This window comes from Tetrahymena thermophila (genome assembly GCF_000189635.1).
Source record: "Tetrahymena thermophila SB210 genomic scaffold scf_8254449, whole genome shotgun sequence".
In the NCBI taxonomy this organism is placed as follows: domain Eukaryota; phylum Ciliophora; class Oligohymenophorea; order Hymenostomatida; family Tetrahymenidae; genus Tetrahymena; species Tetrahymena thermophila.
Genome location: NW_002476228.1, coordinates 1 through 25,917, shown reverse-complemented (window position 1 = coordinate 25,917; position 25,917 = coordinate 1). Strand labels below are relative to the sequence as shown.

Here is a 25,917-nt window from a genome sequence, read left to right as displayed (position 1 = left end):
TTCAATTAAATGAAATAAAATTTAATCTAACAAAAAAAACAGAGGTTATTTAAATATTTTATGGAATTTTTAAGTTATTTTTTCAAAATATGATTTAAAATTTTATATAGACTCAAGTATTTTGCTTTATTAATTTATTTAATGATTTTGGATTGAATCTTTTGTCAAATATTAATTAGATCATTACCAAAATTATTAGTTCTATTTATAAAAAATAGGTGAGTAATGGTTTATTAAGCAAAATCTAAAATATCTAATTTTATTGTCAAATGCACACAAATTTAGGAATTGAAATTTTTTTTATTAATTAATTAAATCAAAATTATTATTATTTAAGTGAGCACTAATATCTTTTCATCAATTAAAAAATCTATTCAATAATTAATCAATCATCTTTTTCCTTTTTATAGTTTGGAATTGTCTTTTTGCCAGATTAGATATCTTTAATCAAATTATCAATATTAGCCATTGATGCTTCATCAAGAGTTGTTTTCTTTTTCTTTCTGCAATAAGAAACAAAAAAGAAGACTATAAGAATGATAGCTATGACAGGCATTTTAAAGTTTTCAGTAAAATTCCATGATGGACTTGGAGTATAAATTGTAAAAAGAGTTATTTCAGAAGAATTTGAAGGGGTGTTTAAATGCTCAAAATAAGCTATCAACCCATTATTGCTGCTATGCTTATGAGATTGATATTAGAAATAGCTCGTTTCGTCTATGTAATCAAACTAATATTACGATGGTCCTAAACCTGATAAATAGAATCCTACGTCTAGCATCATATCAGCATTCTTAGATTTATAATTTGTGATATTTAATACTTTTGCAATAGGCGAATCATGAGATTAAAATATTATAAAGTTATGAATTTGTTGAATCGAGACTTTTTTGGGATCTTTTTTATCTATTTCATCTATATCACCAGAGTTTATTTTCATTAAAACTTATTTATTTTTAAATTATTTTTATTATCATTTTTTACTTTTTAAGTTATTTAAATTACCTGAGCATGAGCTCTTTTGAGATTTCATGTCATAAATAAGAATGTCCATATTTTTTTACAAAGCAAGTATATTTTAACTGTGCTGTCCATCAATAGCAACATAAAGAATGTCATCATAGGCCTTTATTTCAAAAATATTTTAAATTTTAATCATAATTATTTCTAATTACTAAGTCACATTGAGGGTAAGCAGTTAATAGGTTTCCATAGTTGAAGAATCCAATTTAATTTTTTGCTATTAATAAAAGTTTAATAAATTTTTAAAAATATATTTTAAAATTTTTCTAACTTGTTATTATACTTAAATTATTTCTAAAAATATTTAATTAATAAATAGTAATTACTTGCATAAAGGGGATATGGGTAATGTTTTAGTATCTATAGTATTGGGTGTCTGCTAAGTGCACTTTTTCCAAATTTAGTGCCATTTTTAAAGTAAACACTTTTTTAGTTTAAATGAATAAGAATAAAACAGTTTTTTATTTTTAAATAAGCTTTACTGAATATGGCCAGTCTAATCTCCTAATAAAATATATTTATTCTGCTTAGATGTAAATACTTCAAATGCGGTATATAAATCAATCTACATATTATTTAAAAAAATAGTAAGTGCTTCACTTTTACTAATTCAACTTACATTTTAAGTTTAATTTTTTTATTGTATGCTAAATTCGCTTTCATACTCAATTAGAAGATTCAAATTTTTTTTCTTATCATTTGGCTTAGTAGAATTCGAAGATTTCTCTATTATTTTGATTTCCTTTGAAGATTTAATTCTTATTATTGAACTTTAAGTAGTATTATCAGGTTTTTAAATCCATTCTATATCTTGCTTCTTTAATGGTCTTATTAAATGAGATTTGATGCTAAAATCATCTCCTAAAGTGTAAATAACATTTTCTTCATTTGAAGTAAGTATAGCATATTTAAATACCTAATAAAAATAACAAAGTAAATAACTTCTAATTATTAAAAATAAGCAAAATACATTGTGACCTGCATAATATTCATGCATAATTCTACCAGTACTATCTAAAAGAAGTATATAATTGTTTTGAGTAATAACTATCATAATATATTGTTCTGAAAAATCATAAACCGTGCTTCCTTGGTTTAAGTTATTTACTCTATTTTATTTAAACTGAATGAATTCAATATTTCTAACTTTGTGATCTATCTTTTATGTTTATTAAAATATATCTTAAGGTTTAACTAATCTTGTGTTATGAACTGAATTTACCTTTAAAGTAAATTTTTTTTTAGCTCCATTCCTAAATATTTTATAATTTTCTACATATTCTAATGGTAATTTATTTCGCAATGAATACTCTTCTTCTACCTAGAAAATACAATAATTTTTATAATTCCAGTTAAAGAAAAACTATAAATATTAAATTTAATTGATAAAAGTTTTAAAATATTTACTTAACTCTTCTTTCCTTGCTAAAAGAAGCCCATTTTATCTAACCTTTCGATTTCTACTAGCTTTATTTCTTTTTCTACTTGCTATATTTATGAATCAAAACTATTTATTTACATCAACAAATCGCTAAGCTAAGCATCTTCACTAAAACAACTAGATCTTGAATATAAAGATGCTAAAGTTACTAATATCTATAGAAGTTTAAAACTTTTTCTCATGAACTAATTCTATTTCTATTATAAAGTTTTGATAATACTTAAAAGTCTATCAAAAAGAACCTTAAAAAAATTTAAATTAATCTTTTATTTAATATTAAAATATTAAAAAGTTGCATATGGATAGAACACATTAAATATCCTTTAGAATTATTTAAAGATAAATCCATAATATGCAAAATATAAATAAAATTAAGCTAATTATTTTTAAAATCATTAAAGACTACTATAATAATATTCGCTCATGTGTTAAAAGATAAGTTTTTTTGGATATTTAAGTTTTTCATAAATTTTAAAGAAGAAATACAAAACTCTTATAGATTATATAAAAATAAATACCATTTAAAAATAGAAATTTACTTAATTTTGGAATCTTAAAAAATGAATTTTCAAATTTCAGATGCAAAATTTCTAAATGAGAATAATTTATTTGTTAAAAACCCACAATTAATTTGTGAATTTTAAAGATTAACATAATGAAAAAGATGGTTCATTTATATTATAAAAAAATAAATTTAAATTTCAAAAATATAAATTGAATTTTTTAATATTAAAAAAGGCATTATTTAAAAATTATTTTTTTAGAATACAAAATTTATCATTTTTAATATATTTATTTTTACAATATTCTTTTAATTAGTTTTATTTCTAAATATTTTTATAGAAAATACAAATATATTTTATTTCTCTTAAAAAACTCAAATAAACTATATGTAAGCTTTTCAAAAAATATAAACAAATGCAAAGGAAAAATATTTTATTTAATTTATATAAATTTTTAGGTTCAAATATCATTATATGGGATTTATATTTTTGATATCTGATCGTAAGGATTTAATACTATATCTTCATCTAATAATATTCCTTCGTTTTCTAAATTAACCTGATAAGCAAAATCAGGTCCAAAATTAAACTTAACTCTGGCATTCATGTAAAGAGATGCTCCTACATAATAGAATCCTTCTTTAATGTTTTTAAAAGCTTTTCCCTGGTTCACGCCGTTTTTAAAAAAGTAAACAAAACTTTCTTAGTTTAAATCTTAATCTTAAATTAAAATAGAGTTTTATTGGTTCATTAAAACTTCTTAAAGATTATTGCTAATCGAACAGCGGTTATTATTATTCTAATCTACCTAGCCTTAGTTTGCATTAAATATTTTTTGATATGACTAAATTGATTAATTACTAATCATTTATTGCGAATTAAAATTTAAATTATATTCTATCTACATTTCATTTTCTTTTTCTTAGTTTTCTTTTTTTAGCTTTAATTTGGGTTTAGGTGGTTGAAGATAAACTAAAATACCAATTACATCACCTACTCCATATTTTTCGCCATATTATTCTGCTTTTCCTTACGTAAGTTTATTTCCATCTCTATCCCTATAGCAGTAAGATATTTCTTCTGCACCAATGGGTAATTCTACATTACTTTCCTTTGTACCTATTCCTATTCTAACATGAGGAACAACATTTTCAAATGGGAGAGGCAATTTAGGCTCAAGTACTGTTATTTCACTATAATATAATCCTTCATATACTGGAAGTTCAGCAAAAATGCTGCACCAGCCTCTTTGACCTAGAGCCTCAAACTAGTTTGTTTATTCTATCCATTTACTTTTAAGTGTTTCTGACAATTTCATTCCTAAAATTTGAGAAATAATTATTAATAATAAAAACTTTCTATTAGTTATATCCAATTGTGCTTAGCTTAAAGCAAAAAAAAAAAAAATTAATAAAGTTTATTGAATTTGAGATTAAAATTTTTATTAGACATTATATTATATAAATTTATTATTATTTTTTCAAATTTAAAATAAATTTAATTTTCGATTCATTTCTGTTTTTTTTAGGTAAAATTTTTTAATCATATTAGAAGTCTTTCTTATATCAAAAAATTTCAACAATAATTAATTTCTTTTATTATAAATTCAGAGAAAGTTATATATAGAAATATTAAAAAGTTAAAAAATTTTTAATTGTTTTAAGATTACTCAAAAAAGAATTCTTAACGATTAAATTTATTAGCCATAGAAAATAATGGCCTAAATGAAAGTAGATTTTACTAATCAAGGATAAGCGAATTTGAAATGGAAAAAAAAAAAAATAAACCAATAAATAATGCAAAAATTAATTTGAAATAAGCTATGTTTAAAATTTCAACAATAATTAATTTCTTTTATTAAAAGTTGAGAAAGTTAATAAATAGAAATATTAAATAATAAAAAAATATTTAATTGTATTAAGATTACACAAAAAAGAATTATTAACGATAAAATTAATTAGTCATGGAAAATAATGGATAAAATGAAAGTAGATTTTACTAATCAAGGTTGAACGAATTTGAAATGGAAAAAAATAATAATTAACCAATAGATATAGTAAAAATTAATTTGAAATAAGCAAATAAATTGATATTTATTGTCATTCCAATCTTTTCTAATATTAAAATTAAAAAAAGCTTTATTTACAAAAAACTAAAAACTAATCATAAAAAATGGAAGAATAATCTAACTATTCGGATGACGCATAGCTCTTAGATAAAAATAAAAATTAAAAATCTTAAACATAGAAAAGTACTCACAGATTAAAGATGTTTATAGCTTTTTTAAGTGGAGCAACCATTGTTGGGGTTTATTATTGTTTTGATCAACCAGTTCGTAAATATTACATAAAAATTATTAATTTAATTTGATAATAAATGTAAAGACATAATTTAAAAACATTATATATTAATAGCTATCCACGATAATGTTAGAGATCGCTTTAAAGAAAAGCTAAATATAGACGATGATTAATTTGAAGTTTACTACAATATTTTATATGGTTGTTTTTCTTGGCCAAATATAGTACTTCCTTTTTTTTCTGGTATTTAATAATATTTAGCTTTCTTGATATATTATAAATAATTATTATTCATCTATATTTAGAATTTAATTAAAAATATTATTAATATTAGGTTTTGTTGCTGATAAAATTGGAAGCAGAAAGGTTCTAGTATTTTTAACTTCTTGTGCTCTTATTGGGTCTTTTATTTTTTACATAGGATATTAATAGATTATATTTGGATTAATGATTGCAGGTAGAGCAACAATTGGTATTTGTTTAGGTAACTTTTATTTTTTATTAAAATTTTTATTAAATTTACTTTTTTATCTGATTAAATAGGATCTATATTTTCATTATTAAGCTATTTTATAAGTTTTTATTTTTTTGGTGGATATTTATCAGTAATTATGTCTGTTTTATTGGGTCTGGCTAACTTTTTTGATAGTTTGAATGTTTCAATTACTCCAACTATAATAGATTATGCTAGTGGTAGTGTTGCTATTTGGATTGCAATTATCACTTGCTCATTTTCTTTTATTAGTTCTATATTACTTGCACTTTTAGATTATTATATTGAATAAGACATAAAAAAAAATTAGTAAGGAGATTTTAAAGAAATTGAGAGCTAGCAAACAAAGAAAGATACATCTTTAACTTAGCTTTTTATAAATATAAAATAGTTACCTACGCTTTATTGGCTAGTACTTTCATATACTGTTCTTAGTCTTTGGAGTATACTCCCATTTTTTGGTAATTCAACAACCATTTTTAGTGAAAATTAATATAATGGAGACAGTGACAGTAATTAAAAGAGTTCATTAGCAGCTTCTATGCTTTGGTATTTAGTTTTACCATTAGGTCCAACGATAGGATATATGTTAGATAAGTTTGGGCACAGAAGCAAGGCTTCTATAGTTGCTGGACTTCTATCAGGCTCAGCAAATTTAATGGTAATAATGAATTTTTAATTTTTAGAATACAAATCTATATATAAATATTTAAATAAATTCAGGTTTTCAACCTTAATCCTTACATTCCAATTATAATGATGAGTTTAAGCTTTTCTACTTTTATGAGTTCATATTGGAGCTAAGTTTCCTATATTGTCAAAAAAGAAATTGCTGCTAGTGCATATGGATTGGTAATGACTGGTAAATTTGGAGGGCTTGCAGCTTTAACTGCTATATTTGGGTATATGAGGAGTCAATTAGGTACATATTGGTATTCATAAATAATATTGAGTATTTTTGGATTTACTACTAGTATAATAGCATTTGTCATATTCCTTGTTGATAAAAAAGCTAACTTTGGTAAACTCGAAAAACCAAAAGTTAAAGAAGAGAATTAACAACAAAATGAAGTTGAATAATAATGAAATTATTTCAACAATCTAATAATAAATAATTTATTTATAAAATTTTATTAATAAGCATATTTAAAATAGATTTAATTATTTTCATTTATTCAATTTTATAATTTTATTGTATATTTATTTATATCTATCTATCTATCTATCTATCAAATATATGAAATAGTTTCAATTATTAATAAAAAGTTTATTTAGTTAGTATTCTTTATCAATCAATAATATTAATTTAAATATAAAATTTGACTGGAAAACAACTTTAATAAATATTTATCAATCAAAAATATATCTATTGAAATTCAATATTTAAATACGATTAATTAATTAAATTCTGATTTTATTACTTTATAAAATTCAAAAAAAATATATTAATTAAGAATATCTTCATAATTTGATTTTTATAAATGAGTTCAGATGTTTCAATAAATGATAATTAGCTAAGTTAGCTATCAAATATGATCTAAGAGAATAGTAACCTAATTAGCTTATATATTTTAAATTTTAAATTCATGCATTAAATCAATATAGAAATCAGAAAAGCTACTCTAACATAATAAGGAGACAAAGACAAGTCCTTTTAGAAATGTAAATATATTTAATTAATTGATTGATGGATGAGGTTTGATGTTTATAATAATTTTAATAGTGGAAAGTAATGAAAGAATCTCAATAAGAAACGAAGAAAAGAGTTAATAGGAAACTAAAAAAGATCTCTATAACATTAAGGAGGATCTATCAGATTCAGAAGATGAAAATAAGCAAAGCAAATAAAATATTTCAAAAAAGGCAAATAGGAACGCGCATAGCAATAGTAGATTTGACAAATCATAAAGTTAAAAAGATGCTGAGAGAGCGAAGAATTCAAATAAAAGAGCTTATGAGTTTTATAGATCTAATTAAACTAGAAAAGAAGATATATTTTTAGGGTAAAAAGATTAGAGTAAAAAGTTGATTGATAAGCAAGCCACAATAGCAAAAAAAGTAGATGAGATTTAATCAAAATTAAAGAGCATAGATATTGAAATGAAGAATAAAAAAGTTTCTGACTCTAATGTTAATTATTAAGACGCTTATTTTACAATGCAAAGGGAAAATAGCGAACTTAAAAAAGAATTATAAGCAATATAATTGGCTAAATCTGTAATTTAAATTATTATAAATACTATAATTACAAATATTTTATTACATTTTTCAGCTTAAAAATATTTATTTTGTTCATTGAATATAGGTTGTTGCTTCAAAAAACAAAGATAAAAAATTATAGAAGTCTATTGGTAATGAAACTGTTGCAACTAGAGATAGGAAAAAAGTAACAAAATTTAATTATTATTTTAATGTAGATGAGAGTTTTAATATTTTTAAAGGTATCTGACTTGCTTAAACTTGTTGATATGCTGAAAAAATAGCTTTAAGAAAGTGAAGATAGAATGAAGACTTATTAAAACCTTCATAAATCAGTATTAGCTTAATCTCAATTTCAAGCATCTATGGCTAATCCAGAAAAAAGCACTGCTTATTTTAATGGGTAAAGAGAAATAAATGCAAAAATGTAAGGAATGGCAGCTAAAAACGACGAATTGGTTTCGAATATGTCAGCTTTAAAGTAGTAATTAAAGGCCTGTAAATAAGAGAACGCTCAATTATTAATAGAATTAAAATAAGCAAACGATAAGATTGTTAGCTTAGGAAAAGAAAATAGATCTTTGCAACTTTGTGCAGAAAGTGCAGACGAATATTAAAAGTAGATTATTGATTTAAAAAAGTAGAGAGATAACACAGAGCTTAGACTTAAAGAGCTGCTTTCTTCACCATTTTTTAAAGATCATGGTGAAAAAGCTCAAAAATATGCAAGAATGCATGAATTGGAAGAAGAAAGTGTCAGATTAAATACAGTTAATGAGTAACTGACTAGGAATGTTGACAATTAAAAGAGAGAGATTCAGCTATTGAAAGATGAGTTAAATAATACAAAAAAATATTTAGAAGATCTCAAAGAAGAAAATGAATCATTAAAAATAGATTTGACTACTTAGGCAAGCAAATTTGGTCCTCTTTAACAACTGTAACAGCTTGATCATCCAACTTATCTTAAGGTTAGATATATATATTTTTTTAATATGCTAGTAAGAAATTTGTTATTATTAAAAAATTAAAAAGACTTTAGGAACTTTGACGATGAATTCATATAAAAGCAAACTAAAAACACCAAAAGATCTTGAAAGGGAGTTGAGAGATAAAAATGAGTATGGCGATGAAGAAGAAGATGAGGAAGAAGAATTGAATAAAACAGAATAAATTAGAAGTTTAAACAAAGAAATAGAATAGCTAAAAATAGAAAAAGGTGAAATAGCTGTGCATTTAGAAAAGGTTTAAGCTATGCTTCGTATTTAAATTGAAACTGCTTAACAACGTGAAAAGATTTACTTGGTAGAAAAAGAAGCTTAGGAACTTAAATATAAGGCTTTACTGGAAAAGGCTTAAGAGCTTGCAGAAATAACCGATATGAAAGGTAATTAATTTGATTAATTATTATTTAATTTTCAGTATTTAAATTAAAGATCAATTTTAAAAAAGGATTCTTATAAGGAGAGTAGAAATAAGAGTTAGATCTTTAAAATGTTCAATTACATAGAAAGGGTAACGTGGATTATACTGATAATGTATCTGAGTTTTCAGATGATGAAGATACATAAATAGATGAAAGTAATTTATTCTTTAAGGAAAGCGCATTTTATTTAATGTTTTTATTTTTTTATTTAGGTAAAGGTTAAAATTTCTTCGATATGTGGGTAGGCACATGCTCTATATATGGATAAAATCTTTCTAAAGCTACACAAGGAAGGATATCAGAAGATGATAATATTTTAGTGTTTTCTACTATTGATTTCTATGATCATGAAACTTAGACAACTCCTGTTTGCGAAGGTAAAAATAAGTAGGAATTACTAAAATAATTTAATTTTAATTAAAATCAGGTAAAAGCTGCTACTTCAACTTCTAATGTTCTTACAAAGTGAATACTAAAGGAGCATTTTTACATTATTTAGAAACTGGTTCTATTAGAATAGAAGTATATTCAGTTTACCACTAGGATGCTATATTAATTGGATAAGCTGATGTTAATTTAGATTTCTTATTTAAGAACAATAAGAAAGACAAAATTTCAGCAGTGCTCAATCAAAGCATTTCTTTAACACACCATGGTATTGTTACTGGTGAAATTAGTATTAAAGCAAGAGTTAGAAGACCAATTTCAAACCAAATTCGCTTTTATATAGAAAGTAAAAACAATGAACTAGAAAAGTTAGAAGTAACATAAATTGTTTTTAATTAAAAGTAATTATTTTTTTTTATTTTTAAATCTAGGAACTTGAGCACAAGTAAAAAATAGCTTATGAATAAAACAAACCTTTTGATGAGCTTGAAGGATATTAGGACAATACTACAAAGAGAATATTAGTTATTGCCATAGAAAAAGGTCAAGGATTTGACCCTAAATCTACTACATTTGTTTATTACAGCATCTAAGGCAAGGATTACTATACTAGGTCTATATAAGGCTCATAACCTATATACGATCACCATTAGAAAATCGAGATTACAAACGTTTCTTAATTCTTAAATTAAATTTCTAAAATACCACTTTAGTTCTACGTATTCGATGATCTATAGCCTTTTTCAAATGAATAACAAGATAACAATGATTGTTTAGGTAAATATAAATTAAAATTGATAGGGATTTATATATATATGTTTAAAATTTAAAATTAGGTGTTGCTACTGTGTAACTAGATGGTTTGAATAAAAACCAAATTGTTGATGCAGTTATTCCTATCAAAGACGAAAAGAAAGAGAAGAGAGGAACAATTTATGCAAAAATATTCTGGTATGAATACTAAGATAATTTAGAAATTTAGTCTCGTATTGGTGAAAATCTTATGGCTAAACAGTGGGAAAAAGAATTTGTGCTAAAATTAGCAAAGGCATTAAAATAAAGACATTTAAATACAAGTAATGGTTTCATGATTTTTGATCGTAACAATGATTCAATTATAGATTAAAATGAATTTGTTAGCAGTTGCTTGGGTACTTTAAATATGACTGAATTTTCTAGGTAATTTTATTTTTTTATAAATTAATTTTTATCAATTAAAAAAAAAACTAGGGATGAAGTTATCTATTTCTATGAAAAATAGAGATAACCTTTCAATAGAGATGCATTTGAGGCTTTATTGAGACCCTATTTAATAGAAGATAAACAGAGAATTTAGTATTTAGAGGAAATTAATCTGCTTTAAAAGAACGTAAACAGAAAGGATGAAGAAGATTAATAATAAGCCTAATTGTTTAATTTACAATAGATGCAGAAAGAGTAGTTTATCAAAAATAATATTTAAATGTATGATAATAGCAATTAATCTCTTAAAGAATTCTTGTAAAAGAATACAGAAACCCTCCTTGATTAATCTAGAATAGAAGCAATCAGAGAAATGGTATCTGATATTATAATCAATGAAATGAGAACAAGAAGTGCTATTGATGTTTTCTCTGAAATAGATTCAGATAACAATGATGAAATTGATGCAAATGAAATGTAGTAATGGTTATTAAGATATGGTTTAAGAGCAACACCAGATGAGATTAGAAAATTCTTAAAAACATTTGATGTCAATAATAACAATACATTAGACCTTATTGAGTTTATGAAGTATGTACAAAAGGAGTCTAACGCAAGCAGAATTTTATACTATGAGAAATACCCAAAACTTGAAAGAGCAAACGTAGATGACAAATTTGGAAGCTATAATTAGAGTACCGTTGTTTCGGATGATCAAATTATTCACGATATAGAAGAAAAAATATTCAAATACATGATTGATAAAAAGCTTAAGATATTCGATTTACACCACCAGATTGATAAAGATAAAAATAATTCATTGGGAAGATAGGAGCTAAGCACTTTCTTCAAAAATAAATTTGGAATTTAGTTAACAAGAAGAGATATGGATGTTGTTTTCTAGACGTTTGACAAAGATAAAGACGGATAAATTTCATTAAAAGAATTTGTTGAGCATCTTAAAAATGCAATAAATATAAGAAAATCTCTTAAGTAACTAGCTAATTTCTAATTAATATAAAGCAAAAATTTTATAAATATTTTATTTCTTTTAATTAAAGGTAATTAAGAAGTTCATAACACTAGAGTAACATATCTCCTTAAAAGTAATTTATTATTGTTTTAGAAAATTAATAAAGTTATTAAATTAAATCCATAAAGGAGTGCTATAAGACTTGGAGGTGATGATGATGAATTTAATAGAACTACTCAATCTAGATTCTAAAAATCTATTAAATTTAAATAATGATTAAATTATGTTTTAAATAAATTATTTCATTCATTATTTGTATGTATAATATTGTTTTAGGTTTAGATATTAATTAACATTCATTTATTATTTTCTTTACAATTAAATATTTTTACTGAAAAATTAATTATTTCTTTCTTTCTCATAGATAAATAGATCTTTAAATAAAATTTTATTATTCATAATTATAGCAATTAATTTTTTATTGGTTTTTATTAGAATAACTGTCTTAAATTATTAATCAGTACAAGAATTTTGTATTCTTTAATTAAAAAATAATATCTATTACTCATAATCATTTAAAAAAGCAGGATAATTACAATTTTTAAATTAGAAATATGTATCATAGTAGTCTAGTAAATCAAGTAAAAACCTTATATTAAAATAATCACCAATACTTATTTAGTATATTTCTTTATTCTCTATAAAGCTTCCAAGTAAATCCGTAAAATGGGATACTAAGTCTTCTACATCAAAATGTTCAAATTAATCAAAATTTTCATCTAGCTTTTTGTATGATAGAAGTGTAAGTGATGTAAAGAGTGTTCAGAGCTCAGGTATTAAAAACAAAATTTATTATATTTTGGTTTTAATAAATAGTCAAATATGTAATAAATTATAGTTACCTAATCAGTAAAATCTAAGCCATATAAACCATTAAAATCCAAAAGAGTAATTAGCATTATTTAGATATGCTGGTTAAAAGAAATTAACTTCTCTTTAAAATAGGTTCACAATTAAGCAATATAAGAAGAGTTGAGAAACGTTTATGAAAAGTATAACACAAAGGAAATAGATGAAGTCTAACTAAAAAATGAATTGAAGCATAAATTATATATTAAATTGAATGATGATGATCTTGATAGAATGATAAGAAACAATGAGTTTAATTATAAATCACTAATTAAAGTAATCAAAGATTTTCATTTTAGCAATTTAAAAATGTTTTATAATTCTTGAATATAGATCTGTGAAAAAGATTATACTAAATCTAACTAGCCTATTACAACCAATTAAGAATATTTCTAAAAGTAAAATGAAGCACAGGTACTTTAAAAATTTAAATGCTTAATTATTTATTTATTTAATTTTAAATAAAAATTTTATAATACAAGGTATAACATTCTTAAAATCTTTGGTAATATAGAAGATCTTAGGAAAAGCAGAAAGGTGAATTAAGAGTAGATGATTACGAGCAGAAAAAAATAGATGATTATAAAGAATATCTAAAGAAATATTAGTCTCCTGTAAGGTTTGATGCTTTAAATAAAGTAGATTAATTCTCTAAGGGACTATAAAATAAAGAAGAACTATTGAAAGATTTGTAAAGATATGAATTAGACTTAAAAGAAGTAAGTGTTTATTTATTTTTTAAAAAATGTAAGTTTTATTTAATTTGATAAATATAAATAGATTAAAGATTCTAAAGTAAGAGCTGAATAAAATATAGAATCAACTTATATTAAGAATAAAATATTGCATTAGTTTTAGTAATTTTTTGAGTTTTAAATTCAGTCAAATTAAAAATATTAATTTGTCTAGATAATAAGACTTATCTAGCATTAAATATTCACCAGCAAAGAATCCTAAATAATTTGTAGAGAACACTTCATCACTTTTTAAGCCTTTTAATGAAGCAGATAGTATTTATATAATAATTTAAAATATATTTATAATAATCTTTAAAATAAGATATCAAGCCAAAGATCAAAAACACTTAAGATGATGAGAATAAAGCTATATTTAGTAGCAATGGTATAGTAAAATTAAGAACTTTAGGAAATGGATAGTTTTGTGAAAATGCAAGAGACAATGGAAATATAATTACTTGGCATACTTCTTAAGAAGATTATGTCAGAATTAATAAATAAAAATAATAGGAAGTAGAAAAAAATAGGTTAAGGTAAAATAGCATCATATATAATAAAATTCGATTAAATACAATATTTTTATTTGAAATATATTCAAACTATTTTAAATAGTTTATAAAATTTATTGAAAAAATTTAATTTAAAATGATAAGAAAAATGAAGAGTTGTGAATTTTTCCATTCAGGATTAGAAAGTGTTAATAATTAGCTTGTACCTTCTGTGAAAAAAAATCCTTATTAAAACGAAAACTAAAAATACGATTAATTATAAGAAAAAGTTGTATAATAATTTAAATAGACAGGTTAAATTGATAAATCAGTAATAGGAGATATTAAAAAGTAGTAAGAGAGGTGTTTTGTTTATGATGATTATGTCACTCCAGTCAAAATAAATTACTCTCATAGATATAAAAATAAGTAATAAATTTCATTAACTTCAAAAACATTTATTTAAATTGAATATAAAATAGTTATTAAGGGGTGAATATTATAACTTGGCAGTGATTATTTCAAATAAATATTTTTAATCATCTTACTAGCTTATAAAAGCAATGAATATTAATTAATTATTTAAAACATGTGTTTATTTATTTATTAATTTATTTTTATTTTTAAAAGATTTAAAAGTTTGTATGAATTGTTCATTCAATATAAAAATATTAAAATATTTAATGATAGTATTATTTATTTAACAAAATAAATTCAAAATTAATTTACAAATATTTTTTTTTACCTATTTTAGCTGATATAAATAATTATTCAATTATTTAAAATATAAATAGCATTCAAATATTTTGAACATAAAACTCAGTATTTTAACTGAGTACTTTCTGAATCAAAAATCAAAAAGGCTAATCGTATTTACATTTTATTTTATATTTTTTAGTACCAAATTAAGTGGAAAGGTAAATTTTAAATATTTTCAAGAGAAATATATATTTCAAGTAAAATGGTAATCAATCCTTAATTTTCTTATCTTTAATTAAGTTACATATTGTGTAATTTGATTATTAGATTAAGAATGTAAGCTAAAAAATATAAATTATAGTTCAAAGAATATAAATAAACAATAATAGTTAATATATAATATACTTTTAATAAATAAATAAAATTGAAAAAATGGTTGGTTAGTTTGTTGATTGGTTGGTTGGTTGGTTAGTTTATTTTTTAAATTATTTAAAACTTATTTAGGCTAGTTTAGTTTTAATTGATATAATTATTGTTAAAACAATTTTGTGAAGATTTTGAATTAAATTTGTTAAAAGGCTAAATTTTTCAATAATTGATTGATCAGTTTAATTTTATTTGCATTCCCTTGAATTGAATGTAATTAAAATCTATATTTGTAGATGAGTATTTATCTTTTTCTTTTATTCTATTTTCACTGTCAATTAATTTAACAGCAACATGCTTGCAGTTAAAGTAGTTCATTCTTCTGAATTGTAAGCAAATGTAATCTATATATTCAGCTGTGTATTAAACCCAAGCTATAGGCTATAGCTATTATTTATCTTCATTTTCCATTTCCTATAATTCTTAATTTTCTGATTCATCATTTTAATTAGAAAAAACAGCAAATTTAAATTCAGTTTACTCAATATCAAAATATCTAGATTATGATTTAAATATTTTAATGTTAGTGTCAACTATTTTAAGATTCTTTTTATTAATGATTTTTTCTAAAGTATATTCATTATCTATGTCATTAAAGTAATCTAAATCAGGATTTTTTTCAACTTTTATTCTTTTATTACTGCCAAAAAGCATCAAAGTTTTTACTGGACATGAGAAAAAACCTTCTCTGCTAATTTAAACTCCTGTGAGTATATTGATAGTCTCGTTACAAAGCACGTTTTATGTGTCTTCAATATAGTTTTCATGAACTGAAAGATTTATTTGTTTACACAAGCTAGTTTTTTAATAAAGGTCAATTGCAATTTTTAGCAGTCCTTTCATTTACTCATGATTAGCTCTAAATTACTTTATTTTATTAGTAAAATTAATAAAAATTTCAGAAAAAAAAAATAAATAATTTAAATAAAAATTAAAATAATTAATTAATAAATTAATTAATTACATTTTAATTCATGCAAGATACTCTATACATTTTGTCAACTTATTCAAACTCTTCAAGACTAAATCCGTAAAAGATTCTCTTAATATAATTCTATTAAATAAAATATAATTGAAATTTTTCTGAAAAGGATAAATAAATATATAGATTAGGTGAATAAAAGCTTTAAAATGGATATTTTGAAAGTAAAATATTCTTGATAAAATGTTATTAAAAAAAATATTTACAAATGAAAAAGCATCTCCATTGAAGTTGAATTTTATATAGTTGCTAATACTGCAAACCATATCATCAATAGACTTGAAGTTTTTCAGATAGGTTGAGTATATATTCTTACTATCGCTAAGTGTTGAACCAGCAATATTCACATTTTTAATTCCAAGCTTTGAGCATATAGACCAAAGCCCTTTTATAAAAGCAGTGTCAACCCAATATTCATGAAGCTAGTCAAATCCTCCGTTACTTGCATATCCATAAAAAGCAATTGGGTTATTTATTTAAGAAGGAATTAAGAGAGTTTTGATAATTTTTTCTTCAGATAAGTTAGAACTAAAAGGTAAAGAAAAACCAGTACTTCTCTTAAAAATCATTTTTATAAGGTTGCTTCTGAATTGGTTATTTTTGGATATTAATTTGTAAAATTCTCTGCTTGTGTGATTTAAAACACAAAATATGTCTCTCAAATCCAAAAATTTCATTATGTTCAACAAAACTTCTATTGGCTATTCTTCAATTAATATTCTCTTCCATACATATTCTTGTAAAGGATGTTCAAAAATATCTGAGTAGGTGGATGGTTAATCACAAAGGTCAAATTCTAATTCCATTTAAATTTTTAGATAAAGTAGTTAAGATTGTATAATTTATATTTGTTATTGTATAAAGAGTTGTAGGAAGTGAGTAGGAGTTCGTTAAATTATATTATTTATGCAATAAGTAGGCTTTGCGAACTTTGTTAATCGTTATTAGTTAGATAGATAGATACTAAAGTCTTTAACAAATTATTGAATTATATGATATTTATTTTCTTTTTGTTTTTTTTTGTTTGGAATTTAATTACTAATAAAAAACACTATCTAATTCTTAATAAATTCATAAATAACCAGTTGTTTCTTTCTTTGTTATCATTGATATTTTATCAATATTAATCAATCTATTCTTGAACCTATTATCTATTTTCTCAAATTTTATATTTTCTGAGGATGACATTCATTAAAGCTCTTAAGTAAAACTAAGTCAATCAAAAATTTTTTTGTTTGTCACCCTTAAATTTGTTATGAAATCAACTAAAATAAGAAGCTATTTAACCACAATTATAATAAATAAAATGCATATTCTATTTTTGTATTTTTTATACAAAGTTAAAGCATCTATAATTTTTGTTTAATCTACCAGCTCTTTCTATTTTTTATACTCTTTATATTAACTTTTGTTATAGAAAGCTTAAAAAAAAAAAGATTCAACAAAATTTGCAAATTAAACACAAAATAAAATTTTTAAGTTAATTATTCTTACCAAAAATTTTTAAAAGTTTCAAAGTTTTTTAATTTGAATAAGATTCAAACAACTAATTAAATCAAAGTATTTTTAAAAATACTTAATAAATAGAAATATAGAAGAATTTATATTTGTTGTATTTATTATTTAAAGAATAGTTTAACTGAATTTTCCATAAGTTATTATATTTTTTATGAAACATTTAAAAATAAAACTGTTCTTAATAAAAATAAAATAAATTTATTTTTAGATATAAAGTGATTCAAATATTTTAAAAGAAGGGCTGAGCTCGTTTTAATAATTATGTTCTTAAATCTTCTCTGAAATAGGTAGAATAACCTATCTGATCTAGGAAAGATATCTTAAGCTCTATTTTTTTTTGTTAAATCAAAAATAAATTTGATTAGTAAAAATTTGGAAGTAAGTAAATACTTCTTTAATTTTTATTACTTTTTATAAAAAATAAAATAGAAAATTATGAAAAAATAAATAAAAATAAAGAAACTATAATTAGAATCTATATTAATTAAAAACAGAAATATTTTAATAATTTTTATAATCGATAAAGAATTTCTTTAGCATATTACAAATAGATAATAATATATGCATGATACATAATAATAATAATAATAATAATAACATTTGAAATAACTTTCATAATTATTTGAAAGTAAAATTATAATATAATATGAGTTAATTAATTAACTAATTAAGATTATTATTCTAATTAAATAAATACTAATACTATGAGTAAGTATTTGTGATTTATTACAAGTAAGCAAGCGATTAAATAAATAAGCAAGAAAGTAAGTAAGCAAGCAAGCAAGAAGTATCTATCTTAAATAATTAAATATTACAAGATGTTATGAAAATGGTTAGAGGTAAAGAAAGAAGAAAGAAAATTATTGAAAGAATATTGTGAATATTTGGTCATATAAAAGCTTATTTTATTTATTAAGATTCAATTTCGTTTTTCTTTTATGTTTATTTATTTATTTAATTAATTAAATGGTAGATTAGCGGTTTAATTTATGGTAGAATTTATTTTGTTAATATATTTTATAGCTTGATAGGAAGTGAAGTTGGTAATTGCTGATTGGTAAGATGAATGGTAAAGATGAATCATAATGTATGTATGATTTTGGATATCCAAAGATCAGTTAGATCGTCATTCTTCGTCACGGTGCTGTCCTTTTAAGAGTTCCATATACTTTTCTTCTTCTTTGAAATATCTTTAGAATTTATCGTTGTTTTTATCATCATTGTATTGGTTCAGCTTCTAATTAATATTCATATTGTTAGTAGGATTAACCATCATCATCATCTATCCGCTGTTTGGATTTAATTGTGAATTGACTTGCTTTGGAATATTCGGTTACTGTGGTTGTGTTTACTTGCGTACCTAATTAATTTAATTTTGCGAAGAAGATTATTAAGAAGACTAAGAAGTTGATTATTAAGATGCTTAAGAAGATAATTAACTAGTATTTGTAGTGTTATTAATATTATTATTTTAGTTTTATCCAATCTTTACGCCACCAGTGTTACTTATAATTTAACTGGAAGGCTATTATTGAGGTTACAACAAATTTTACTGACCTTGTTAAGATTGAAGAGGAGTACTTGATCCACCTTGGTTCAACACCACTTTCTTTATAAGCTTATTAGGACCTGCTTTTGCTGCATTATATCTCGAATAACCAGATTTTATTGGCTAGTTATTCTTAAAAGTTTAATTGAAATTTTACTGAGGGCCTTTAGAACTACTTCTCTATTTATTCAAATCATTCTGCTTTTGTTGTTAAAGCAATAGTTGTTGCTATTACTATTGCTATTATTATTGCTCTGCATATTACTGTGCTAATCTAATAGCAGTACTCTTAGCAAGTTTTTTTAACTACTGATTTCTATTATTGTAGCATCCAAGCAAACTGCTGTAAGTACTATTTTAAGGTAGCTTGATTTAATTCCCTTTAAAAATCAAATCAAATCCTCCTATTTATTCTTCTTAACCTGTTAAACTGTTTATGAATAAAAAATTTTATGAAAATGCTAAGCTTTTTTAATTTTATACATTCTTTCAATATCGATTATTGTAAAAGTATCATCTAGGACACTTATTTTTAATTCGCTATCAACTTGTGTATTTGCTGTCATTGAAGGACTATTTATTTTTAAAACAAAAAATATTTTCAACTGAAAAAAGGGTTTTTTTTTAGAAATAAAAAATGATTTTTAATAATAAAAAAAATGTTTGCATTATAAAAATGAAAAAATTACCTTGCATTAACTTCTAGCAGCCATGGCTTAAGCTATGCATCAAAGAGAATATCAAATCCATATAGCTCAAAGCATCTTTTATCGTTAATCATAACTTTTTAAACAGCCTATAAAGCCTTTATGATTATTTACTGAATTTAATAAAAAGCCTCACTTACTTTTTCTTATCCATATCTATAAAGTTTTATGAATGAAAATTATTTTTGTGAAAATCAATTAAATTATTTTTTACTTAGAAATCAAATATAATTTTAATGTTTGAAGTAACCATTTTCCACCAAGTTTTTCGTCATAGTTTTCTGATGTTTTCTAAATGGCAACATTTGTTAAATGTACATCTATTAAAATTTGATATTATTTAGTTCAATATTTGGTTTAATTTTATGTTTACATGCATTGCTAATATCCTCTAAATCGTATCTGTGATGAGTAAATCTTGCAAAACCTGTTCTGTAAAGGTATACAGTAAGAGGTTAGTAAGAAACGCACAAAGCATATATTCTCATATCAAATTTTTTTCCACCTATCAAAAGAGGATCTGCTATATACTTTTACACTACATATGGATCAGCCTATAAAATAAATACTTAGTTTTTAAATTAAATTTGAGTATAACAATTACTTAAGGGTTATCAGGATTATATCGATATGTGTTCTTCCAGTTTCCGATTTCTTTTATATTTCTAAATAAGAAAATACCCTTTCCTTATGCTTTTCCTATCTTAATTTATAAAGAAATATTGCTTATATATTTTTTTTATGTTTATTTGATAAAATATTACAGGCTTCATAATCCAAAGTTGCTTGGAATCACTCATAGAATTTACTTTCTTGAATTCTTCACAAAAAATAGAATATTCACTTGGCAAGTTATATGTCAAAGGAGTAAAATTGTATCTGTTAAAAAAAATTGAATTTTAAAAAGTAATCCTAACAATTGTTAAATTGAATACAATGCCGCTTCTTCCAATTTATTTTCTTTTTCTAACGTCTTCTTGTATTTCTTAATATTTTTGATCAGCAAATCCTTTCTACAAAGCTATTTTTAAAATATTTCATTAATATTTATGCTTTTTTTACAATTAAAGTATAAATTTTCTTTCATTTCAGTTGACGTTGAAACTGCAATAATAAACTAACTAATTAATTAATGGCTTTACTTCTGAAAAATTTCTATAGTGATTGACTCTCTGGTTTGAAGAAACGTGAGCATGATCCATAACATCTAAAATCCATTCCTTTTCAGCCCAATTTAAATCCCAATCATCGAACTCTGCTTCTTTCCATTACCTTCTTTTCATGGATTCTAAAATGCAATTTTTGAAAGTAGTTTTAAACTTAATGCTAGACCTAATTGAGATATAGAAAAATTAATAAAGCATAAAGTTAATTGCACTTAATCGCAAATAAAACTTAAAATATTTTATCTGCTTATCTACATAATTTTAATAATAAAGCTGCTTACGGATGAACAGGATAATGCTCCTTTTTAATGTATTTCCTAAAATATTCTGACATTTCGCTCTATAAAAATCAACTGATATTCTTGCTTTTATGTTATGAAGTTAAAATTTTTAATTAAATTACAAACTTTTTAGAAAATTAATTAATTTTTTTATAATTCAAAGAATGTTTGTAATTTGTTTATATTTAATTATAATAAGACAACGAACGGATAATGAATAAGAAACAAAGACTTTTCTATATCAAACAACTATTTTCTTTTTGCAAAGTTTTTAACAAATTAGTTTAAATAAATATTATTGAATTCTAATATATTTTTTAAAAATTTAATTTAACATTAAAAATTAATTCCTCAAAAATATTTTTTAGTCAAAAAATGCTCCTTCAGCTATAGTGAGAGTCTGAGAATAACTCAGCTAAATCTATTACACTTAAAATTTTGTAAAAATTAGAGCTTAAAGGAAGTGGCTACACATACTTTTAAGTAGAACTCCTTTAAGCATAATATAATTTTATATACTCTTTGAGCACATTTAAAAATCCATTTTAGTAATGAAAGTCATCCATTAGATGCTAATCTTTTCTCATAAAATAGTAAAGTAAACATTGCTATTCCCAATTATATAAATTGCAGTTTTAAGCAAGAAATTGAGGTAAAACATTGTAGAGCTCTTTAAAAAGATGCTCTATATTTTGCTGATTTATATATTCTAAAAAATCTATTACATCGTCGACTTAAATAAAACTTTAAGATGCTATTATAGCGAATCTGTTAAGTTTGTCATCTTTGTACTACCTGATAATCTGAGTATTTTTCAAATCATTTAGAGTGAATAATTAAATTTTTTCGTATGAACTTTCCAATATCAATTAATCAATAATTTCAATTATTTATTCTGTATTTTATACATCAAGCTAACTTAAACTCTATAGTAATATGTTAAGGTCCGATAAACTAAGTGAATTAAAATCGTAATTCTACAATTTACTTTCTATTAAATTATCTAGATTTAGAGAGAGCTAATTTTAAGATTTCAAAAAAATAGCTATTGCCATCATTTTTATAAGATTTTAATCAAACAATCTTTAAAAATCTAAATTTTATAAAAAATTATTCACAGTCTAGCTGTAGTAAGAATTTATTGAAAATATAAAATTTATGTTGATAATATGAGACAAGTCTTAATCACTTAAAGTGGTTGTTTTATCCTTTATAATGTTTATAATTTAATAAAATCCAAAATCAATTAGTTTAATAAACTGTTCGTTAAGCATGTTTTCTTTCAAATATATATTAGCTATCTCGTCAAGCTATTCAAGTTTATACTGGTATTACTAATCAAGGATAACAATTGACATGATATCTCTTAATTTTATTAAAGTCTTCTTTATCAATTCTATTTTATACTCTTCCTTAACTTAAGATTTTATAAAAGAAACCCCCTTCAAAATTTTATACACCTAAGTTCCCTAAATCTCAAATCTATCGTGTAAGATTGAATCACATAAAAGTATCCACATTTCCTAATTCTAATAGTAACCTAAGTTCTACAAACTCTCAGTCAAGCATCCTAAATAAATATCTTCTTCAAAGTCTAATTTTTATATTCTCTGTTAAATTTTTTGTATTATACTATCTATGCCATAAATACTTTTATAGGATTTTCCTTAATCAAGCTCACTTATTCGGAGCATTATTTTTATTTACTCATTTAAAGTAAGCTTCTATCTTCTAGAATTAAATAAATCGAGAAGCTTCTCCTTACTCTGCATATTTAGAACTCCAAATCTATCATTAAAATCTTTATATTTTTTCATTTTGTTGAGTATCAGCTCTGTCTATTATGCTGTAACATTAACTAACTATGCATTTTATCTTGATCCCTAACAGAATAAATATTTTAAAGATTATTTTATTATCAATCTCATATCTACTTTATCTAATTATTATTTTCTTTTTTATCCTTTAATTAATAAAATGAGTAATTTCTTATGAAAATTTCAGAATAAACCAAATATTTAATTTTATTTACCAATCAATAAAAAAACAATTTATTTTTATAATAATTTAACAAAGCTATTAAGAATTAGATAAAATTAATTAATTTTTATATTTCCAACATTCTATTGTTAAAAATTAATATTATTTGCAAACAAACATAAATTATTTTAAAAGACATAATTAATTTTATATTTTATTATGATTTTATTTTTTTTAGATTCTTAGAAATAATATCTCATTAATTGATTTTCTTTAATTAAGATTAAACATAAGAGAAAACATATTGAGCTCTAAAATCTGAAATCCATTTGTCGAAATTTTGCTATATGGTAGTTCTGGTATTTTAGAGTGCTTAAGAATCAGATGCTTTAGGATAAGATAATTCTACTCCGTGAGCACAGTTATCACAATCGCTGACGATAGCAATCATACCATTTTTACTTTTAGTAAGAGAAGCCCATTACCAAGGATCTTCGCTTCCATTAGTAAAAATAATATTAGTGGCTAATAAGTTCAATCCACCATAAAATCCATTAACCTCGTCTGGTTTAGGAACATAAACTAAAAATTAAATAAAATAACATTGAAATTAATTAAGAGCTTAAATAAAAAATAATTAAATTTACTAGGTCCAAATGCTTGAGTGCATTATCCTTCGAAAAAGCTAATTGAATTAGTGCTACTTCTCATAGCTTATCCAGCTTACTAACTAGGAGTTTATAACCAGCCAAAATAAGAACAATATTAATATAACCATTAACGCATATTATCAGAATCTTATGTTTTCTTAGGACTATTGAGGAAGTTTTAAGAATATATTGTTGCATTAGGGAAGTTATTATTCTGAGTCCAGTAACCAATCAAGTTTGCTTTTTAAGTTGCGTAGTCTGCAGTATTGAAAATGTTGCAAAGATCAGTTCTTTATCCATACTATACAAAAGAAGCTAAATTATCAGGAATGAAGAACAAAAATTCATCAACAGAAAGTTTTTCAGATTAAAATTATTTTAAAAGAGCTGCCTAAGTATTAGGATTGCTGACTTCATCTTAAATTGATTAAATAAAAGATTAAATATTTTATGGGCATTATTGACCAGACTTTAAGGTGCTCACATAGATCTAATTATCATATTACCAGAAATCCTCGATAGCATTCACGACAGCACTAGAAGCAAGAGCGCCTACAGTTAAATGGGGATATTTGTATCTGAACCAAGCACTTAAAGCACCTGGATATGATCCACCAACAGTGATAAAAGGATTCATTTCACTTACTTTGAAAGAATTCTATTATATAATTGTTAATTTGTTTATTTATTTTTAAAAAATAAAATAAAATTTTTTAAATTCAATTTAATAAAAGCTTTATTAATTTATTTATCTATTCAATAAATATCTTTTTTTTGTAATATTTTTTAACCCTCATAATAAAAAGTTTTGATATGATTTATAATTATATACACAGAGCTTCATTTTTGTGCATTTGTTATTATTTAAATGAAAATGATAGCAAATAAAAATAATGATTACATCAGCAAAAAGATTCTTTTTGACTTAGCTAATGAAATAAGCAGTATCAGCAAGAGCTTAATCGTGAGTGAGATATTTTAAATTTTAAGTTGAAAAGGAATCAACAGTATCACTTTAAGGGAAAGGTTAAGAGACACCATAGAATCTATGCTCTAAAGAAATAACTAAAGCATTGTAAGTTTAAGCTAATTACACAAGCCAACCTCTTCCAGGTGAAATACCTTTCATTTAACTTTCTCCTCCAATTGAAATAAAAACAGTACCATTAAGAGGGTTCCAATATTGAGAGAATGTGCAAAATCTTTATTACCAAATAACATCTTACGATTGTGGATGGAGATGGTCTAAAATTTAATTAAATCTCCATTCTTATTAAGTAATTGTAACTCCTTAAGCTATTGTAGTTTGGAATTCATTCTAGCCTAAAGCTAAACTGAGTGTGATAGCTAAAATAAAAATAGCTTTCATTTGATCAATTTTTAAAAATACTAATATTTCTTTTACTTAATATTTATATAAAATAAATAAGGTTATATTGATAAAAGAAATTTAATTAAAATATCCAAAAAGAACAAAAGATTTTTGAGTTTTATTATCTATCATTCTTACTAATTTATTTCTTTTATAATTAAATTGATTAATTAATAAAATTAAATTGCAATCAAATTTTGTATTTTTTCATCTTCAATAATATTATTATTTAGTTTATGAAAAATTAAACATTTATCAAGATAATTTTATATTAGATTTGGGGTTGGGGTTGGGGTTGGGGTTGGGGTTGGGGTTGGGGTTGGGGTTGGGGTTGGGGTTGGGGTTGGGGTTGGGGTTGGGGTTGGGGTTGGGGTTGGGGTTGGGGTTGGGGTTGGGGTTGGGGTTGGGGTTGGGGTTGGGGTTGGGGTTGGGGTTGGGGTTGGGGTTGGGGTTGGGGTTGGGGTTGGGGTTGGGGTTGGGGTTGGGGTTGGGGTTGGGGTTGGGGTTGGGGTTGGGGTTGGGGTTG

General features: G+C 23.5%; 9 protein-coding genes across 9 annotated transcripts; 3 read left to right on the top strand and 6 right to left on the bottom strand. All coding sequences in view use genetic code 6, as the record gives it.

Moving 5' to 3' along the window:
- Nucleotides 1–385: 385 nt before the first annotated feature.
- Nucleotides 386–2,646, bottom strand: TTHERM_000773137 (transmembrane protein, putative; the record flags this gene model as incomplete). Its single annotated transcript, XM_012799585.1, has 9 exons — nucleotides 386–945; nucleotides 1,006–1,126; nucleotides 1,176–1,240; nucleotides 1,350–1,447; nucleotides 1,506–1,588; nucleotides 1,643–1,939; nucleotides 1,994–2,182; nucleotides 2,246–2,344; nucleotides 2,431–2,646. The coding sequence occupies 9 exons, from the start codon at nucleotides 2,644–2,646 to the stop codon at nucleotides 386–388; spliced, it is 1,728 nt and encodes a 575-aa protein (XP_012655039.1).
- Nucleotides 2,647–3,427: 781 nt separating this feature from the next.
- Nucleotides 3,428–4,285, bottom strand: TTHERM_000773133 (SPRY domain protein; the record flags this gene model as incomplete). The annotated part of the gene is made up of 1 exon (XM_012799584.1): nucleotides 3,428–4,285. The coding sequence occupies one exon, from the start codon at nucleotides 4,283–4,285 to the stop codon at nucleotides 3,428–3,430; it is 858 nt and encodes a 285-aa protein (XP_012655038.1).
- A 628-nt stretch (nucleotides 4,286–4,913) lies between these two features.
- Nucleotides 4,914–7,010, top strand: TTHERM_00773130 (MFS transporter). Its single transcript, XM_001031566.3, has 6 exons — nucleotides 4,914–5,023; nucleotides 5,104–5,302; nucleotides 5,382–5,510; nucleotides 5,602–5,751; nucleotides 5,811–6,421; nucleotides 6,484–7,010. The coding sequence occupies exons 1-6, from the start codon at nucleotides 4,931–4,933 to the stop codon at nucleotides 6,844–6,846; spliced, it is 1,545 nt and encodes a 514-aa protein (XP_001031566.3). The 5' UTR covers nucleotides 4,914–4,930; the 3' UTR covers nucleotides 6,847–7,010.
- A 231-nt stretch (nucleotides 7,011–7,241) lies between these two features.
- TTHERM_00773120 (EF hand protein) lies at nucleotides 7,242–12,203 on the top strand (the record flags this gene model as incomplete). The annotated part of the gene is made up of 14 exons (XM_001031565.1): nucleotides 7,242–7,308; nucleotides 7,366–7,422; nucleotides 7,484–7,977; nucleotides 8,066–8,146; nucleotides 8,202–8,930; nucleotides 8,995–9,346; nucleotides 9,412–9,540; nucleotides 9,598–9,762; nucleotides 9,813–10,147; nucleotides 10,204–10,549; nucleotides 10,609–10,951; nucleotides 11,003–11,947; nucleotides 12,016–12,060; nucleotides 12,116–12,203. 14 exons carry the CDS (start codon nucleotides 7,242–7,244, stop codon nucleotides 12,201–12,203), a joined length of 4,176 nt encoding a protein of 1,391 aa, XP_001031565.1.
- A 338-nt stretch (nucleotides 12,204–12,541) lies between these two features.
- TTHERM_00773110 (hypothetical protein) lies at nucleotides 12,542–14,577 on the top strand (the record flags this gene model as incomplete). The annotated part of the gene is made up of 11 exons (XM_001031564.2): nucleotides 12,542–12,568; nucleotides 12,634–12,760; nucleotides 12,826–12,875; nucleotides 12,933–13,112; nucleotides 13,170–13,250; nucleotides 13,319–13,555; nucleotides 13,617–13,693; nucleotides 13,746–13,846; nucleotides 13,896–14,106; nucleotides 14,227–14,490; nucleotides 14,544–14,577. The coding sequence occupies 11 exons, from the start codon at nucleotides 12,542–12,544 to the stop codon at nucleotides 14,575–14,577; spliced, it is 1,389 nt and encodes a 462-aa protein (XP_001031564.2).
- A 786-nt stretch (nucleotides 14,578–15,363) lies between these two features.
- TTHERM_00773100 (F-box protein) lies at nucleotides 15,364–16,974 on the bottom strand (the record flags this gene model as incomplete). The annotated part of the gene is made up of 3 exons (XM_001031563.1): nucleotides 15,364–16,053; nucleotides 16,151–16,240; nucleotides 16,375–16,974. 3 exons carry the CDS (start codon nucleotides 16,972–16,974, stop codon nucleotides 15,364–15,366), a joined length of 1,380 nt encoding a protein of 459 aa, XP_001031563.1.
- Nucleotides 16,975–18,812: 1,838 nt separating this feature from the next.
- Nucleotides 18,813–21,442, bottom strand: TTHERM_00773080 (tubulin-tyrosine ligase family protein; the record flags this gene model as incomplete). Its single annotated transcript, XM_001031561.2, has 10 exons — nucleotides 18,813–19,665; nucleotides 19,719–19,808; nucleotides 19,925–20,098; nucleotides 20,157–20,262; nucleotides 20,316–20,496; nucleotides 20,547–20,645; nucleotides 20,707–20,821; nucleotides 20,878–20,963; nucleotides 21,085–21,274; nucleotides 21,390–21,442. 10 exons carry the CDS (start codon nucleotides 21,440–21,442, stop codon nucleotides 18,813–18,815), a joined length of 1,947 nt encoding a protein of 648 aa, XP_001031561.2.
- Nucleotides 21,443–21,772: 330 nt separating this feature from the next.
- TTHERM_000773079 (tubulin-tyrosine ligase family protein, putative) lies at nucleotides 21,773–22,909 on the bottom strand (the record flags this gene model as incomplete). The annotated part of the gene is made up of 1 exon (XM_012799583.1): nucleotides 21,773–22,909. One exon carries the CDS (start codon nucleotides 22,907–22,909, stop codon nucleotides 21,773–21,775), a length of 1,137 nt encoding a protein of 378 aa, XP_012655037.1.
- Nucleotides 22,910–23,498: 589 nt separating this feature from the next.
- Nucleotides 23,499–25,464, bottom strand: TTHERM_000773078 (serine carboxypeptidase S28 family protein; the record flags this gene model as incomplete). Its single annotated transcript, XM_012799582.1, has 3 exons — nucleotides 23,499–23,951; nucleotides 24,017–24,677; nucleotides 24,921–25,464. Coding segments are annotated over 3 exons (1,530 nt in total), but the record flags the coding sequence as incomplete, so codon positions are not given.
- Between the last annotated feature and the right edge of the window lie 453 nt (nucleotides 25,465–25,917).